We start from the raw sequence: 17,573 nt of genomic DNA, 5'->3' as shown, positions 1-17,573 counted from the left end.
TTCAATATAGTATAAGATTGGTGCAAAAACAAAGGCCATCTTCAAAGCTTCAAATATTATTTCTGCTTCTTGATTCTATTGAAGTTTGTCTTTATAAGTCAAACGTGTAAGTGGAGTTGCAACTCAAAAGAAGTCCTTGATGAAGATTCAATAATATTTGATAAATTTTAAAAAATATTAAATAACTTTTATTATTTTTGAAATCTTCTAATTTATAATAATTTGAATTTTTTGTAAGATCCATCATAATCCATCATTTGAAATAATGTATCCTAAAAAATTCACTTGAATAGTATTAAATATATACTTTTTTTTTATTTAGGTATAAAGTCCTTTATTATTTAGTTTTTATAATACATAATAAATATGAAGTTCATATTTTTTTATATTCTTAAAATAATTTAAGATGTCGTCTAAATAATAAATAACAAAAAAATCCAAAAATTATTGAAAGAAATCATTCATTAGATATTACAAAAGTACTGGTATATTTTTAAGTCCAAAAGACATGATATTATATTCAAAATTTTTGTACCTGGTTTGAAATGCAATCTTCTATTTATCTCTTTTTTTGATGTGTACCAAATTATATGTCCTTTATAGATCTATTTTTTTATAGATCTTAGGTAGGTTCAATTGATTGAGAAGCCCAAATATCAAAAGTAGCAGATACTTCTTTTTAATGGTGAACTTTTTGAGTCTTTGATAATTAACATACATCTGTAATGATTCATCTTTTTTTTTTCATAAATAAAATTGGAGCTTCTGTTGGAGATTTTGAATGGAATATAAAGTTCTTATCTAGATTTTCTTTAATATATTTTTTGAGTTCAATTAATTCATTTTTTTATAATATCTAGATTGGTCCAAATGATAGTTGAGCTCTTTTTTGAAGGTTAGTTGAGCATTCATAGGGATGATGATTCGAAAGAGTATCTACATTATTTTTTTCAAATACATCTTAAAAATCTTGATATTGGCAGAGAATGCTATTTGAAGTCTTTTCACCACACCTATATTTAATGAAAAGACTTCAAATAGATATGATATAAATAATAGAAGGTGATCCTTCTTTTGCAATATACAAGAAAGTTCTTATACCTATAAATATAAGTTTTATTATATTAGACTTATGAATTTTTATTTAATTAATTACATCCTTAATTATACTTTTAAAAAATTTAAGATTACAAAAAATCCAATCTATTCAAGGATTGTACTTTTTTAATGACAATAAATCTAAAATGATTGAAATAGAAAGAGATCTGATGATATTAAATACCACAAAACTACTATGACCATTACTTACTACTTCTATAAGAAATATTTCATGAATAATTTCTTTAGAGGACAATGGATGAGCATCTATGACTTTTACATGAATAAGTTTTATTTTCTTTACTAAAGATATGATATGTCTTTTAACAGAGACTTCATTTAAAAAATAAGTTGAGGCTCTTGAATCTAACAAGGCAAAGAGTTTGTGATGTTTAGGTCTTAAATTAATATTTATTATAAAATAAGAAGAGGGTTCTAAGAAGAGAATAGGACCTTTATTAGGTATTGTGCAAGGTTTCAGCTGCATACTCTCTATTGTAGCTAGATAAACTTATTTTTTGACATACAGTCTTCTTTGACAATCCTACTTCATATTTTATGATTGTGCTACTTCTTTTGATGTACCTTGGTTCTCTATAATATAAAAATAATTATTTTTGACAATGAGCACTCTTTCCTTGTTTTGTAAAGAATTTTGAAATATACTACATTAATTTGTATATTTTCTATTTTCAAAAATATGTGTTGAAAAGACATTGGTATTACCATTAAATTGTAATAACATTGAGGTCTATTTATATGATTCTTAGATAAAAATTTAATAAGTCAATTGTAACACTTTATAGCAAATCTAATTACTTGACTTAATATTTGAGGATCAAATAAATTGAGCATCAATTTTTTTATCTCATATTATAATCTATAAATAAATTGACTAATGAATGTAACATCATTCCATTTGATATTAATTGAAATTTTTCAAAATTATAAAGCATACAATGTTATAAATTGATTTTCTTATTGCAAAATATAGATCTTATTTATTGTAATACAAATTACATCATGTTTTCCATATATAGATCAAAATTTTACAAAAAAAGCTTTTAAATTATCTAATATTGGATCATGTTGTTTAAAAAAAGATAAAAACTATGATAATACAAAATTAAAAAGTAGTATTCTAATAAACTTGACTTGTGATCCTAGAATTAGATAGTTTTAGCATTGAAGTTCAATTGTCAATTGTACTTGATTTATGGATCCTCAAAACTTGATCTTATACTACCAAATTGCTCAAGTAATGCAATTCTTAGTTTTTTTGTACTTAAATGGTATTCCATTGTAAGAAAAGTGAGATGATATGGTACAGATATTGAAGCAGCTCCAATCATCTCTATATCTCTACTTTTTATTATTTTTATTCCTTTTGATGGTAGTAAATTGAATTGATACATTACAAAGATAAATTCTCTTAATTATTCTTGTATTTGTGCTATTCTACTCTTCATTTTGATAAGCTTTTGCATAATAATACTTAAAAAAAGAAAATATCTAATATTATTGAAGACTAGTAAAAAAAAGAACTTAAAAATAGAAAAAATAATAAAAATAATATTAATTTAGAAGAAGGTAATCTACAACTTTTAATATGCTTATGTCTTATTAAGAGAAAAGGATAATATATTCTTAATCAAAAAAGACAAAGCTTTGATATTATAAGTATACTCTTATGAATTTGTCAAAGATAAGAACTTGATAAAATTAAATAAATAAGTGAGACTTTTTCAAAGAATTATGACAAAATAGAAATAAGAAAGTATATTAGTATAAATCTTGATAATGCTATAAGAAAAATAAAGAATATAAGAAATTCAATCTTTACAAGAATTATGTTTTTTTAATGACAATGAACCTAAAATAATTAAATTAGATAAAGACCTAATAATATTAAATACTACTAAGCTATTAAAGTTTTTTGTTGCTATACCTACAATAATATTTTTATGTGTAATATCTCTAAAAAAACAAAAGACTATTCATGACTTTTATATATATATGATTAGTTTTTTTTACTAAAGATATTTATATCTTTTAATGAAGTCTTTATTTTAAAAGCAGCTTGAGGCTTCTAAATTCAATAATATACAAGCTTTTTAATTTTTAGATCCTATATAAACATCTATTAAAACAAGGTGATGGTTTTAAAGAAAGAATATGACCTTTTCTAGATATTGTATAAGATTTTAGCCACACAATCTTTATTATAGTTAGACAAACTTTTTTTTTAATACATTATCTTTTTTGATAGCCATGCTCCTCATTTTTGTAATTATACTAATTCTTTAAATAATATTAGACAATAAAATTAGGTTCTTTATAATATAAGTAGAATCCTTCTTGACAATATCAAGTCTTTTCTTATTTATGACATATTTAAAACATACCTTATCAATTTTCATATCTTTTACTTTCAAATATATATATTGAAAAGTAATTGGTGTTGTCATTAAATTATAAAGTCATTGATGTATACTTGTGTAGCCTTTGGATCAAAATACAAAAAATTAATTATCACATTTTATCATGAAATCAATTGCTTAATTTAATGTTTGAGAATTGGATAATTTTAGCATCAATTTTTATTTATTTCATATTACAATCCATAGACATATTGATTGATAAGTAGAAAAATATTTAATATTAATTATAATTTTTTTAAAATATAAAGCATATAGTGATATTAAATAATTAATTTGTTGCAAAATAAAATCTTATTAGTTGCAACACAAATTATATCTTGTTCTTTATACATGGATCAAAAGTCTATCAAAAAAGCCTCTAAATCATTTGATATTCTATCATTTTGTTTAAATTTTTTAAAAAAATCATTGTAAAGCTAAAATTAAAAATATTTTTTTAATAAACTTAACTTATAAAAATGAAGCTGGATAATTTTGAGGTTTAATTTCAATCATTAATGATACTTTATTAGCAAATCTCCAAAATTTTGAACTTCTACCATGAAACTTCTCAAGCAAGTCAATATTTGGTTCTGCAATATTTGAACAATATTCTACCACAAGAAAAGTAATATAATTTGGTATATATGATGAAGCAATCCAAATCATTATCTTCACTTCTAACTATTCTTGTTGTTTCATAAGGTTGCAAATTGAGTTGATGCATGCATGCATTAATCATTTCATTTGCTTTTATATTTGTGCAAAAGTATCATTTATTTCAACAAATTTTGCCATAATAATTCAATATAAATGAAGAAATCTTATAATATTTAAAATAAATTTTAAAAAATAAATTAAGAACAAATAAAATTTTAAGAACCATATCAATTTAAAAGTGGATGATTTATAACTTCTAATATACTTATGTCTCATCAAAAAAAGAGATAATCTTCTCTTAATCAAAAAATGATAAAGTTCTAATATTGTAAAAGTAATCATGTCGATTTGTTAAGAAGATGAACTTGAAGAATGTAATTAAACATGTGAGATGTGTCTCAAAAAAAGATGAAATAAAAAATAATGAAAAAGTATGTATATTCAAGATAAAACTTGAATGGCTATTGTCAAATAGAAAAAAACTAAAAATTCTTAAAATTAAATTAGAAGAAAGAAAAGAATTTATAAGAGTAATGAAGGCCTCATTCTTGCTTCTAGATAAGCTATCTAACTAAAGAACTATGTAGCAAAATTCTATAGGTCATTTAAAATGTATCTAACTTATAAAAAAATGTTTCTAACATGTGTTCTACATAATCAACTTGTATAATAAGTATCTAACTTATAAAGCAAGTGGCCACTATTTGCAACATGTAGCCAATTTGTTAGTCAAGTTTTCAACCTATCAATTACCTGCAAATACTTAGGAAGTCAAATATATGTCTAGAAAGCTTCTATAAAGCTTTTTTACAAGATATTATTAAGTTTATCTATTTCTACATGATTTTTTTGTTTAAGAAAATATTGGTATTAATATGTGTATCTATAAAATCTTCATATTATTAATTAATGTTACATTTGTAATAATAATGTCTAAATAATCTATTATCAATATTTTTTTTTATGAGGTCATATCAATGTGGTTGTAAAAAGGTGCTTAAAAATATTAAGAATAGTAATAATAGATTTTTGAAATAATTTATAATATCATTGTTTGATCATGAAGTCAACCATTAAGAGAAAACACAAGTCTTTAGTAAAGCTATCAAAGAGCTTCGTATTACATTTATAATAGCAAAGTTTAATGGCAATCCTAGTCTTGAATTCAAGGAAATTTTTGTTGATAGAATAAATTTGGTATAATACATTATGTTGGATCAAGGCCTTATAAAGGAATTTGTATGGCACATGTTGACTACTTGCTTTATAAATTGGTTACATGCTGCATACATTAGCTACTTGTCAAATAAGTTGGCCATGTGGCACTTATGCTTTGCAAATTAGACATATGTCCTGCAAGTTGGACATGTTAAATAGCTCTTTAATTAGATTATATATATATATACATATATATATATATAAGAAAAAATGATGCCTTCTTCACTCTTTTAAAGGTCTTTATTATATTCTTGTCTTAACTTAAGAATCTCTAATCTTTTTATATTTAAAATAGCAATTCTAGTTTTTTTCTTATATCTATTATTGATTTTTGATTTTTGATTTTTTTTTTTTTAAGTACCATAAGAATATATTTTTCACTTAGAATTTTATTATGATTTAAATTCTTGGCATTTTTTTCTCTCCAATTTATCTCTTGATTGATTTTAATTACATCTTTTTCCTATTGTAATCTTTGGCTTGTAATACTTATCACATATTTCATTCATTTGTTCTAAGCTCTAAAAACAATTAAATAAATCATTTATTTTATTTTATTTTTAAATGGATATAATTTACTATATTTTTTGGCTTGTACGAACTTCCAAGGTAAGATAAAGAAAACAACACCCTGCAAGGATCACTTTTACTTTATATACATGCAATACTATTACAATCCTCTACAAATTCAGTGATATTATAAGTTCACAAAAATATTTTATTTATTTCCATGAAAAGCCAAAAGATGTATATTTTCAAAATAAAGGACATAAAAAGAATTCAAATAGACTAATGATTATTTCTACTAAAAATTCCAAAGTTCCTTTCACTAGTTCTAATTTTCATTGCTCTCTATCTATGATTTTGTTCTTACACCAAAAAGAACTAGTCATGATTCTCTTTATTTTTCAAGGACATGAATTGAAAGAAGATGCATAAACTTTGAAAATCTATGTTAAAAGAAAAGTGAAAAAATAGCAATAAAATAGTATGTATGTTAAAAAGAAATTGGAATGGCTATTGCCAAAAGACAAGGGAACTAGAGACTCTTAAATCTAGACTAGAAGCAGAAAAGGAATTGAGAAGAGTGAAGAGGACTTTATTCTTGCCTCTATATATACTATCTAACTAAGAGCTACATCGCGATGTTCTATAGGACCTCTAATATGTGTTGACTTTGTAGAATACATGCCTTAGCTTACAAGGCAAGTTTCTACATGTGGACTACATAGTTAGCTTGTTCTTCAAGCTACCAACATGTGTGGCACATGGCAAACTTGTTGACCACGTTTCTAACCTAAAAAGTCAATTAAAGATACCTATAAAGTCAAAGCAATATCTATGAAGCTTCTAGAAAGCTTTTATAGAAGATATTATGGAATTAATCTATTTTTATCTACTTTTATCTAAATCATATAGGTAATTATTGGTTTATATGTATATATCTATGACATTATTCCTATGATATACTATTAGACATCATCATTGTTTGTTTGTTTGTTTTTTTGCTTGTTTTTTTTTTATTGTAACCACTCTCAACTTATAAAACACCACACATTAAAAAACATCCTTCTTTCAATGACAAAAATCTCATCCTTATTGCCATACTTCAATACTTTGCCAACTCTTATCTTTCAACAATCCATCTTTTCTTCTTTCTCTTATTATATATTATTTTTTTATTCAATTCCATCTTTTGTTTTGTTATATTCTTTATCTTCTTTTATTTCTTTTAAATTTTCTTTAAAAAAATTATCTTATTTTGATAAAAAAAAAATTAAAATTAAAATTACCAATTTCCTTCAATCTTTTCTTAAAATTTGTTGTAATGGTATTATCAAAGAAATCTACACTATTTTTTCTAATTGTTTTTAGAATTGTTGTTTTGGTTCAACTTACAAATCACCTACAAATACTTGGAAAGTCAAATTTGAGACCATAAAGCTTCTAAGAAGCTTGTTTATAAGATACTATCAAATTTATTTATTTCTACTTATTTCTATTTAATTCTTCTTAAATTTATTAATATCAATGTGTTGATGACAAGAATTGGAAAAGAAAGAAGAAGATTTAGATAGAAATATAAAAAAATATAAATATTGAATAAAAAAATAGAAAAAAATTTGAATAGAAAAGCAAAGAAGAGGCTCTGAAGTAGATATTGAATTTGAAGGAGCTATCAAGGAGCAACATATAAGGTGACTAAGAATTTAATTGATAAAGTCCTAAGGGTAAAATTTTAATGGCAATTTTTTTAAAAAAGAAGTTAATATTGGAATTTTTGCTTCATTTATTCTAAGAATAAAGAATGTAGTTTGTTCTATAAATCAAAAATGTAAAAAATGAAGCTATTAGTTTGATGTAAATAAATGAATTTTTTAGAAAGAATCCTCTTGCTTCTTTAATGTCAACTAGTTGCAGTGGATTTAATAATAAATAAGAGAAATTAGAAATCATAATAAAAGTTGAAGAATTGTATTAAAGACATGTAAATTGATAGGATCTCAACATGAATATATGTAATGGATGTTGGAGTAGTTAGAGCATTTGAAGAGCAAAGGAGAAATATACTTAAAAGAATCTATATGGGTGTTCAATATAAGTAAATTACACTACTAGGATTAAATTGGTTTATTCTTGATCAACATTGAATATTTTGATCATTTCAATAAATTTGAAAAATCAAGGATGAAGTTTTGAAATATCTTAAAAATATGGAATTGTAACTTCAAAGGAGCAATTACAAGAGCTCAATTATTAGACTACTATAAATGCATTTATTACTAAATCTATAAACCAAATATTACAAATGGATAGAATATGGTGTTTAGTTGATTGTTGTGGATTGAGCTTGATACTTTGTAAGATTAGAGCTGATGATTTCAAAGAGTTATTAGAAATTTGAAAGCATTTATTGGAAGTTGATCATTATTGGAGAAATCTCAATATTAGTCATATAAGTAGGAATACAATTTGTTATTTGTTTATGGCTGTAACTTTATGATTTTTGTTCTATTATAGAAGAAGGAATCACCTTTTTATATTTGGAATCACCTTTTTATATTTATATTTACAAATTTTGCCGTAGGATTGTATCTTGTTAAGTCATAGTTAATATTTCATGGTGCCTTGGCATATTTTATTTTGGTCTAAAAATCTTATGATTGGTTACTTGTGATAGCAAATTTAGGATTTTATATCATATTGCATAAGAGATGATGTTTATGAAATTTGGGTGGTATAATTGAAATTCTAATGTTCTTGGCTAATAGAAATTATTGGAAGCAAGGAAGGATTTGAAGGATTTGTAATGAATAAAGCTAATGTTTTGAATTCTAAAGACTTAATGTTGAACTTAGATGCAATTATATGTTAATTAACAAAGGTGAATTATTTTAACAAAATCAAAGTAGATAAGTCATGTTTAGTGTGGATTACACCTAATTAGTGAGCTTGCAATAACTATGACTTAACAAGATGCAATCCTATGGCAAAATTTGTAAGACTTTTAGATTCTATTGGATTCTTATTTGTATCCAATTTATTACAAGCAATTTTATTCTTGTGCCTAATTTGATTGTGCAAAGAGACTTTGTGATTACTTGAGGCAAATTCTTGCCATGACAGGAATTGGATCAAAAGTATCTACATAACAAAACTTTATGGCAATGTTGGCACCAAAGCATAGTTTGCTTGACAAAAAATTAGATCAAACAAATTGAGCCAAATAATTATCAATTGAGCAAACAAGCCAAAAATTACATTTCTTATATTTTAATGAACTTCTTATACCTTGGATTTTTGCCCAATTTCAAGTGGAGTTGTCCAAGGTCCACTCAACCAAACAGCCATAGTGTAGAGTGGCCCTACCAATAATTCAAATGAGATATCACGCTCCTGCAGTGGTTAAACAAGGCAACACTAGTACTAGTATCATAGGAAGCTGTTTTATCTCCAATACCCGCAACTTTGTAAGCATTCACACATCAAACTCACTCATCAAGCTACTTGCAGCTTTGTCAGGTAAATCTCTTCAATATGTAGAGCTAGGATTGTGTCAAGTTCACACTTTGAATCTCAAATGAAGGTCACACTCATTGACGATGACAGATATAGAAAACACGTAGGTGAAGGACCTCCCTCTTTTAAATATTTCAAACTCGGTGCATGAACGCAAGTGGCACAATCCTGCGAAGTGCTATGTGTAGGTAGTCAACTAACCAGAAGTGCCAAAAATGACCTACTGTATCACTTCTGCATCCTGAAAAACGCACTGATTAACTGCACTTTGATGACAAGTCCCGAAAAGGCCATTGAGGCTCTTTCAATTTACAATCTATGAAGGGGCGCCCAAGTAAGAAGCGAGGCGCAACAAATCGCTGAACACGCCAGCCGCAGTGACTTCAGCACCAGCTCCTGGACCTCGCACAATGAGGCGTTGAAGCTTGGAATATCTCGCCGATGTAAAGGCAATAATGTTATCAGTTCCAGAGAGTTGAGCAAATGGATCAGACTTTGAGCGCCTAACCAACTTTACTGCTCCCTTGTTGGCTGTTACGTCCACTATGCCTATAAATCGCAAGACCTGTATAGAGGAATAAATACCATCAGTCTATGCACCAGGTAAATATGGAATGATATATTCGGAGAATACTGATGAGGTATTGGAGAGAAAGAACAGCACGTACCTCCCCTGCCGCATCGGCCTCTTTCCTCCGAGCTTCGATATCTGCGTCAAAGCTTGGAAGTTTCTCCAAGAACTCTTCAACAGAATCTATTGCCTGATAAACAATTGACATTTAAGAACATAATTGGTCATGTTTTAAATCACATTAAGTCTCATCAAACGAGATGATGTTCACAAACGAGTGGAAAACTTACCGAAAGGGATTCTGGAAGCAGCTTGTCTATTTCAATATCACCCAATTCCAACTGCAAGCCACACTCCCGCGCCAGGATAATGACCTGAGACAATCACACAAACATGCTGTGACTTTCTTTAAATATAATTAGAAAGTTGAACTTTTGCTGAGACACATCAGGGCACTTCATTTGCATTAGCTGGTTTTCAAATTGAATTTATCTAATGAAACGTGCTCCTCAGTTCCATACCTTGCGGGCAACGTCCATGCCAGAGAGATCATCCCTAGGATCAGGTTCCGTGTAACCCGAAGCTTTTGCCTCTTTCACGATTTCACTAAACGTTTTCGTTCCGTTGAAGCTATTGAATATGTAGCTCAATGTTCCGCTGCACCAAGACATCTAACTTTCAGAAAAATTTCCATATCATTTGAAATTGTAAAGAATCGTCTTAAAAGTGAACAGAAACAAGCTTTATGCCAATAACCAAGCTCATCATATGAGACTGATGGATATACAACAAGAGACATTAAGAGAATTGCAACGGAATACAACTAATTAAACTAAAAGTCTAGCAAAATCTTACTAACCTGAAAATGCCCTCCACTTTCACAATCTTGTCGCCAGTTTCCACGAGTCCACGTAGAGTGCTGACAATTGGGAGCCCCGCTCCAACAGTAGCTTCGTAGAAATAATGTGTGTATGATTGGCGTTGGAGCTCCTTCAATTTAGCATACTGCAACACAATATTCATATATTCAGGTTGGTGCGGTAAGCACTGGAAGAACTAAGTCATCAACTGAACCACGGCAATGAATCCGCACCTGATCATATGGACCCGAATTGGCTTTTTTATTTGGGGTTATAATGTGCATGCCTTTCTCCATCCATTGATAATAGTTTTCAGCAACTTTCGCACTAGCAGTGCAGTCTATGATGACAGTATTCGGCAAGGAGTGACTTTGCAGATGTGCTGTGAATTTGGACATGTCCGCTGGAACTCCCTTGGTTTCAATCAACTCCCTCCAGTTTGCCAAATCGATACCACTGCAAAACAGAGCAGTGCCTGATTGATTATTATATGTTTACTAGCAAACACACTTTAGGCGGATTTAAGTTCTGACACATGCAGCGGAACATACGAAAAAAATGTTTTTCACTTACAAAGTTCAACAATCTAGCATCACTAATGAGTGTTCAACAAAAGGTCTTCAGTTGATGTGGTACTATAAAAATAACAAACAACTTCTCATAATGAGCATTAATAGAGGATCCAATGTATCCTTACGTGTCATCTAAGTACATGGTATTTGAGTCTGTGATACCCATCACACGCAGGTCAATGTGAAATTCCTCCTTCAAAGACGCAGCCTGGTATCAACAAATCAACCACCTCAACGACTATGATTTGGATACTCCGATATCACGTTCACAATTTGCCCATCTGATGAACCAAGCTGAGGAACTACAACCAATTGTAACTAAACACATTAGATCTTGAGAGGGTCGAAGCAACCATATTTATAAAACACTAACCTGATCCTTGAATTGGTCAAGAAGGGTCTTTCCGATGAGACCAGGGCCAACAAGCCCAACAGCTAAAGGAGTCCTTGAAAGATAAAATCTTGAATGGACAGCCTTGAGAGCCCTGATAGAATCGTTCTGATCCACTACCACTGTAATGTTGTACTCGGAGCATCCTTGAGCGATTGCCCTTACATTGATGTTTGCCTGAAGCGTGTACGCACAAAAACTCAATCAAGATGAGCTGATGTAGTGCAAGACTTAACAGTTGAGCCAATTCAAGGCAAACACGCATAAGTAGAATCCACCAATATAAAAAAGCTTCAAATTGTGATGAGAAACCTGACGTCAACGTTTTACGTACAAGCCCCACAGCCAGTCCAAAGTGTTCCTTAAGAACACCAAATAATTAACTTGATCAATAATAGAAAAATATCCGATATCTCATTTGGATTTGAGTATACGTACTTTAGCAAGTGCAGTAAAAAGAGTTGCACTAACTCCAGGAGTGCTAGCCATTCGCTGCCCGACTGCCGCGAGTATACAACAGTTTTTTACCACCTCCACCTGCGTAGCAAAAGCCCCCATTAATATTTATCAACCTTAACTTCTACCTTGATCTGTTGCGAATAAATACTGCAACAAGATGTCCGTGTCCGCAAACACATTCGGTCATGTTGAAGGACATTCGTTACCTTTGATATGCGTCCGGCGTCAAGGTCTCTGCGGAACCTCGTCAACAATGCTAGACGAACAGTATCCACTTCTTTTTCAGGGACCGCAAAGCACACCGAGTGTTCACTACTAGCCTGTATGACCATATGTTGTCAGTTCGACTTCAACATCTACACTTAAATCTATATGCTAATAGAAACTTTCTTCACATGAAGACTTAAATGACAAATTTCTTCAGCGCAAGCTCTTCACTCAAGAAAAGATATACAGACAAGAGAATGATTTGACCTGCGAGATCATGACCACATTCGCCCCCACACCTTTCACAGTGTCAAAAATGTCACTTGCTGTTCCTGGAACTCCCGCCATGCCTGTTCTGCAGCATTGCCAAGCACATTTTGATACCAGAGTAAGACCAATACGATAGCAAGTGCAGAAAATAACTGACTCAAGTCAGCAGAATCACGCGACCAGCCACGAGCTACAAATTTTAAGAGTATTCTTTGGGACACGTTTAGACAATGATGCTCAAAAGGTCTCGGAGTACAGCACAAATAACTAGTCTTCAGGAATCCTGGCTATCTTTGTGTAAAAGATAGTATAATCCCTCACACTCATAACTCATAAAGGACAACAGATTAGTCATGTACCCCTCCACGTTCACCAGAGCAATATTGTCCACAGTTGTAAATCCCTTGACGAAGTCCATTGTAGCGATAGATTCAAGAGGTTTCGATTCTGAAACCCCTCGAATTTCAGTCCCTGGAGCAGCAACATTAAAAACGTTGCGAATCGTCACAGGAATATTGTGCTTCATTACAGGTATTGTTGTCCGCGGGTGAAGCACGTTAGCTCCAAAGTATGACTGTCAAACGCAATGCATTAAGTTGTGTATAAGTTCCAAAAGTCTCCTAAAATCAGAACTGACGAAGCTGTACCAGTAACCACTTGGTAACAACGACCACAACCAAGACAATACATAGATGTGATTTTTTCTACTAACTTGAAATGGAAACAGCCTCTAATCGCCATAATATCACACACGCCAAAAGGTGCCCGAGGAAATTATGAAGTGGATTGCGGGAAGCGAGCTTCCACAGAGTCGCTAGACGACAATCACAGATTGCTAAACCAAGACACTTACCATCTCCCAGGCCTCTTGATAAGACAAGGATTTAAGGATCACTGCTTCGCTAACTACATGCACAGGAAGAAAAAAGTATTAAGCGTGTTCAGTAACCAGAGAATTTCCAAATTATCCTACAAAAAATATCATGGGAACTCGCACTAGAGAAACAGAACCGATGAATCAAAATGTTAAGATGAAACTTGATGGCAATAGCAGAGTAACATTTTGATTTCAAAACCAGGAATGAGTCCAGCACATGCATGACTTGAATAAGGAATCATTGCTCTGGAAACGTAATGAAATTAACATGACATACAAACAGCGAGCACATTACCTTTCCTTGGGTCAGCACTATAGACGCCATCCACATCAGTCCAGATAGTGACTTTAGAGGCCTTCAAGAGTGCCCCCATTATCGCTGCTGATAAGTCACTGCCATCTCGTTTCAACGTTGTAGGAATGTTGTCCGGAGTGCTAGCGATAAATCCAGTAACGATGACTGTATCAGATGGAAATCGTGAGTACCACTTGTCAAGTTTCTCTTCCGAGGCTTCGAAGTCAGGGTCCACTTGCTGCTTTCCCGTAGGCGTGACCACTATCACATCTCTAGCATCCATCCAGACACACGGCAGGCCCATCTGCAATGCACACATGACACAGGAGATTGAAATTTTGATACGCATCTCCTTAAAAACGTGAACATTCACCACTAATGCCGTCTAAACTCTCATAATGATTCTATAGTCTCCATGGCCACCACAGCCATCACAGGCTCAGCTGCTACGCTTAATAGAATGTTGATAAAATGAAGATCGAAACTCTTCGCCTTCCGCGATAATAGCACACATGTGAGAAGAAAACCATCTATTAATTCCTTCCAAGTTCTTCATACCTTTCGAACTGTTGCAGCAAGCAACTGTGCAGACCACAACTCTCCGTGGCCGACCACCCAATCCTCGAAAGGTTCTGTAGCGTGACCAGCTGTACCCCAATTCATGTAGCGTCAGCGAGGCCAAACCTTAAACAAATATCTTGCACAACTACTTCTGCGATGCTTTTCCTACACCATACTACATGTTCCGGGGGGAAAACAATTATACTGGATATAATTGAACGACACGGCAATGGCATCACCATCAACCAGTGCAGGAGGACATCACATGATAGGAGCGATGAGTAACTAACAAACATTAAAAATCCCGCAGCGTTTTTAACTGAAAGTACAGAGCGTTGAATATACCAATAAAAATAGCCCGAAGCATAGCCCGCAGGTTATTAATGTCTGCTTCCAAGACACCAAGAAACTTATTGAGATCCTGCCCATCCTCAAGAAGAGTAATGGCGGTTTCCTTATGGTTCTTATAAAGTGTATCTAGAGTGGCACTGTAAGAATCATCACGAGCCTGGGCTTTCTGAAGCAGATCATACATCATGTCGGTAACCTTGGACATGGCTGACACAACTGCAACCTTGCGTACTGAAGAATCCTCAACAATGATCTTTGCCACGTTTTGAATGCGCTCGGCATTGCCGACACAAGTGCCACCGAATTTATGAACAGTCCATGACGCCCCACGAGGTAAAACCTGTTCCGTGCTTTTCTCTGTTGACGGCAAATCAACACCGTATGACATTGCGCAAGGCCTCTCAGTTAGCAATTCACGAGACGACAACCGCGTCCTAAACATGGCCCCGTCTATTTCATAATACTACTCTTTAGGGGCAGATGAACCATGTTTTACAGTTCGTTACGCAATCATAAGGAGGGGAGGAGAGAGAGAGCGAGAGAGATAGAAGAAAGAGAAAAAAGTTGGCTGAGGCAAACCTGCGGATGCTGCGACAACGGTTCTTTTGCTTCTTTCCCTCCCAATGCTCTGGCATTGCGATCTGTATCACAGCACATTATTCGAAATTGCGGCAATGCAAGCCACCAAGCCTCCAATACAACCAAAAACAGTTACGAAGGCCACTAGGCATCAAAAAACAATTTCTGCACTCAAAAACTACCCACTAACACACACAACGACAACCATCTCATTCAAACACCTAGAAGGTCAACAGAGATTCCATCCAACCCAAAATTCGAATTCCTTGCCAAATGCGCGCAGAACTCTCTTCAACGCATCTCATCAACAAAATAACATGAATTTCTCACATTCTCTGCCACTCACATTCCCTCTAGAACACGTAAAAGTAAATAAATACACAAAAAATAATTTAAATTTAAAAATTTAAAAAACTTGTAAATAACCCAGAAATCAGAATCCGATAGGAAACTAACGCAACGCTACATCACCAACCCGCAGTGGCAGAGAGAGAGAGAGAGAGAGAGAGAGAGAAGTGAGGATCTGCTTACTTGCAAGGCGAGGGGCGGGGCAAGCGAGTGAAGGACCCAGAAGTGGAAGCTGCCAAAGAGTCGGCTCTGCCCTTAAGAGAAACCAAATGCGGGGACCCCAACACAGAGCGAGTGGGAGTAGAGGCGGCGGAGGAGGAGGAAGAAGAAGGAGAAGAGGAGGAAGGGAGAGAGAGCGACATGGACATCGCCATCGCCATTGCGATACACAGCAATTCCAAAAGAGCAGCAGCAGCAGCAGCCGGGGAAGTGGAAGAGCAGGAGGAGGAGCCCGCAATGAAGAAGACCCCGAAACCCAAAACCCAAAATTCCAAATCCCGGTTGCAGGAGCAAATGCCACAGCCTCGTATCCTCGTAGAGGAGGATGGATTCTTCGTCTCAGAAGGGGAGGGTTTATGGCGTTCGGATAAACCCCCGAGTCGCCGACCCCTCTCGCGTGTTCCCCTCTCGCCCTTCTGTTCCCCTCTAGCCCTTCTGTTCCCACGTTCCCTAACTTGTTCCCACGTTCTTATGTTCCCTATTGCTCCCTTCGATTTCCCTGAGCTTCTGAGTTCCCCTAAGGTTCCCTGTGTCGTGAGCCCGTGAAACTGGGTTTCTGGGAGTGTTCACTACCAGAACATTGGATCTCAGTTGAGGATTGATTCCTTTGCCTTTCTCGTAGCCTTTATTTCTATGCTCCATTGCTATTGTCATGATTTAAAATTTTTAAATTTGTCACTGATGTAGCATCGTTGTTCTGTACATGTATGTATGTATGTATGTATGTATACTTATGTGTGTATAAATGATTTCAGCAAGTAGGGAAAAATTGTTAGCCTTTAAGTGTTAGTTAAAAAGGTGCATTAATTTGTTCAATTGTAAAAAGTTCAATGCTATTTTTATTCTTCTTTTTCTATTTCAATTTCACAAATAAATTCACTGTGTGATTATTGTGTGCACAGTTGTATTACCAAACATGTGCATCTTCTATGTCTAAAAAATATCTAGATGAATTGGACATTTAACAAGTCCAAATACAAATCATTCTTGATTATTATTATTTAACCATCTTCTTAACATTTTTTTGGTGCAAACAACACCAAAGGCAAAATTGATTGTACATCATAATCTAAGAAACTCAAACAATCATGGTATAATTATTGCATTTATTCCAACATGCAAACTTGAATCAAAGCTCATGGGCACATGCCCATTCACAATTACAGCATTTATGCTGCCACTTATTTACTGCATTCATGTATCCATCCATGTATTCTCCAAGCTCTTCTTCAAGGTTTGCAACAATGAAACTTACCGACACGATGATTTATACCAATATTATTATTATTATTATTATTATTTTAACAGCGATGAATATTTCAGGCCCTTCTAAGTTGGTGTGTGGGTGACCAGGAACAAGGCTACACATGGAACATCAAGAGTAAAAAAACAAGAACACATAGGTATGTTTCACAGTATAATCTATGTGAATACTTATTTTATAAAAGCATTGAAAAAAGCAAGAGAGGAAGAAGAAAAAGGAGATGCAGAAGAAGAAGAAGAAGAACCCATAACAAGGATGGCAAAAGAAATACACAAACTCCCAGTGCAAAGCAAAAATGAGAAACTCCCAGTCGTGCTTCAGCGCCATGCACAA

General features: G+C 32.7%; 1 protein-coding gene across 1 annotated transcript; it reads right to left on the bottom strand.

Annotated features, from left to right (window-relative positions):
- Nucleotides 1–9,509: 9,509 nt before the first annotated feature.
- On the bottom strand, nt 9,510–17,567 carry LOC112277534 (bifunctional aspartokinase/homoserine dehydrogenase 1, chloroplastic). The gene is made up of 20 exons (XM_024509988.3): nt 17,512–17,567; nt 17,327–17,337; nt 15,941–16,532; nt 15,410–15,471; nt 14,825–15,187; nt 14,477–14,565; nt 13,919–14,222; nt 13,600–13,652; nt 13,106–13,320; nt 12,744–12,831; nt 12,476–12,589; nt 12,249–12,347; nt 11,793–11,987; nt 11,545–11,627; nt 11,081–11,303; nt 10,847–10,992; nt 10,509–10,644; nt 10,278–10,361; nt 10,085–10,177; nt 9,510–9,981 (listed from the first exon to the last, which is right to left on the bottom strand). The coding sequence occupies exons 1-20, from the start codon at nt 17,565–17,567 to the stop codon at nt 9,733–9,735; spliced, it is 3,255 nt and encodes a 1,084-aa protein (XP_024365756.2). The 3' UTR covers nt 9,510–9,732.
- Between the last annotated feature and the right edge of the window lie 6 nt (nt 17,568–17,573).

This window comes from Physcomitrium patens, chromosome 25, assembly GCF_059467195.1.
Source record: "Physcomitrium patens ecotype Gransden chromosome 25, ASM5946719v1, whole genome shotgun sequence".
Lineage (NCBI taxonomy): Eukaryota > Viridiplantae > Streptophyta > Bryopsida > Funariales > Funariaceae > Physcomitrium > Physcomitrium patens.
Note: the sequence above shows the minus strand (reverse complement) of the source record. Positions and strands in the feature narration are given on the sequence as shown.

What these genes read in the sequence shown, in the direction of transcription:
- LOC112277534 (XM_024509988.3), bottom strand. Translation starts at nt 17,567, where the DNA reads ATGGCGCTGAAGCACGACTGGGAGTTTCTCATTTTTGCTTTGCACTGG. An exon ending in CCCCGCCCCTCGCCTTGCAA is followed by an intron (nt 15,472 to 15,940) that starts GTAAGCAGATCC and finishes GCTGTGATACAG; the next exon opens with ATCGCAATGCCAGAGCATTG. An exon ending in TTGACCAATTCAAGGATCAG is followed by an intron (nt 11,628 to 11,792) that starts GTTAGTGTTTTA and finishes TGTTGATACCAG; the next exon opens with GCTGCGTCTTTGAAGGAGGA.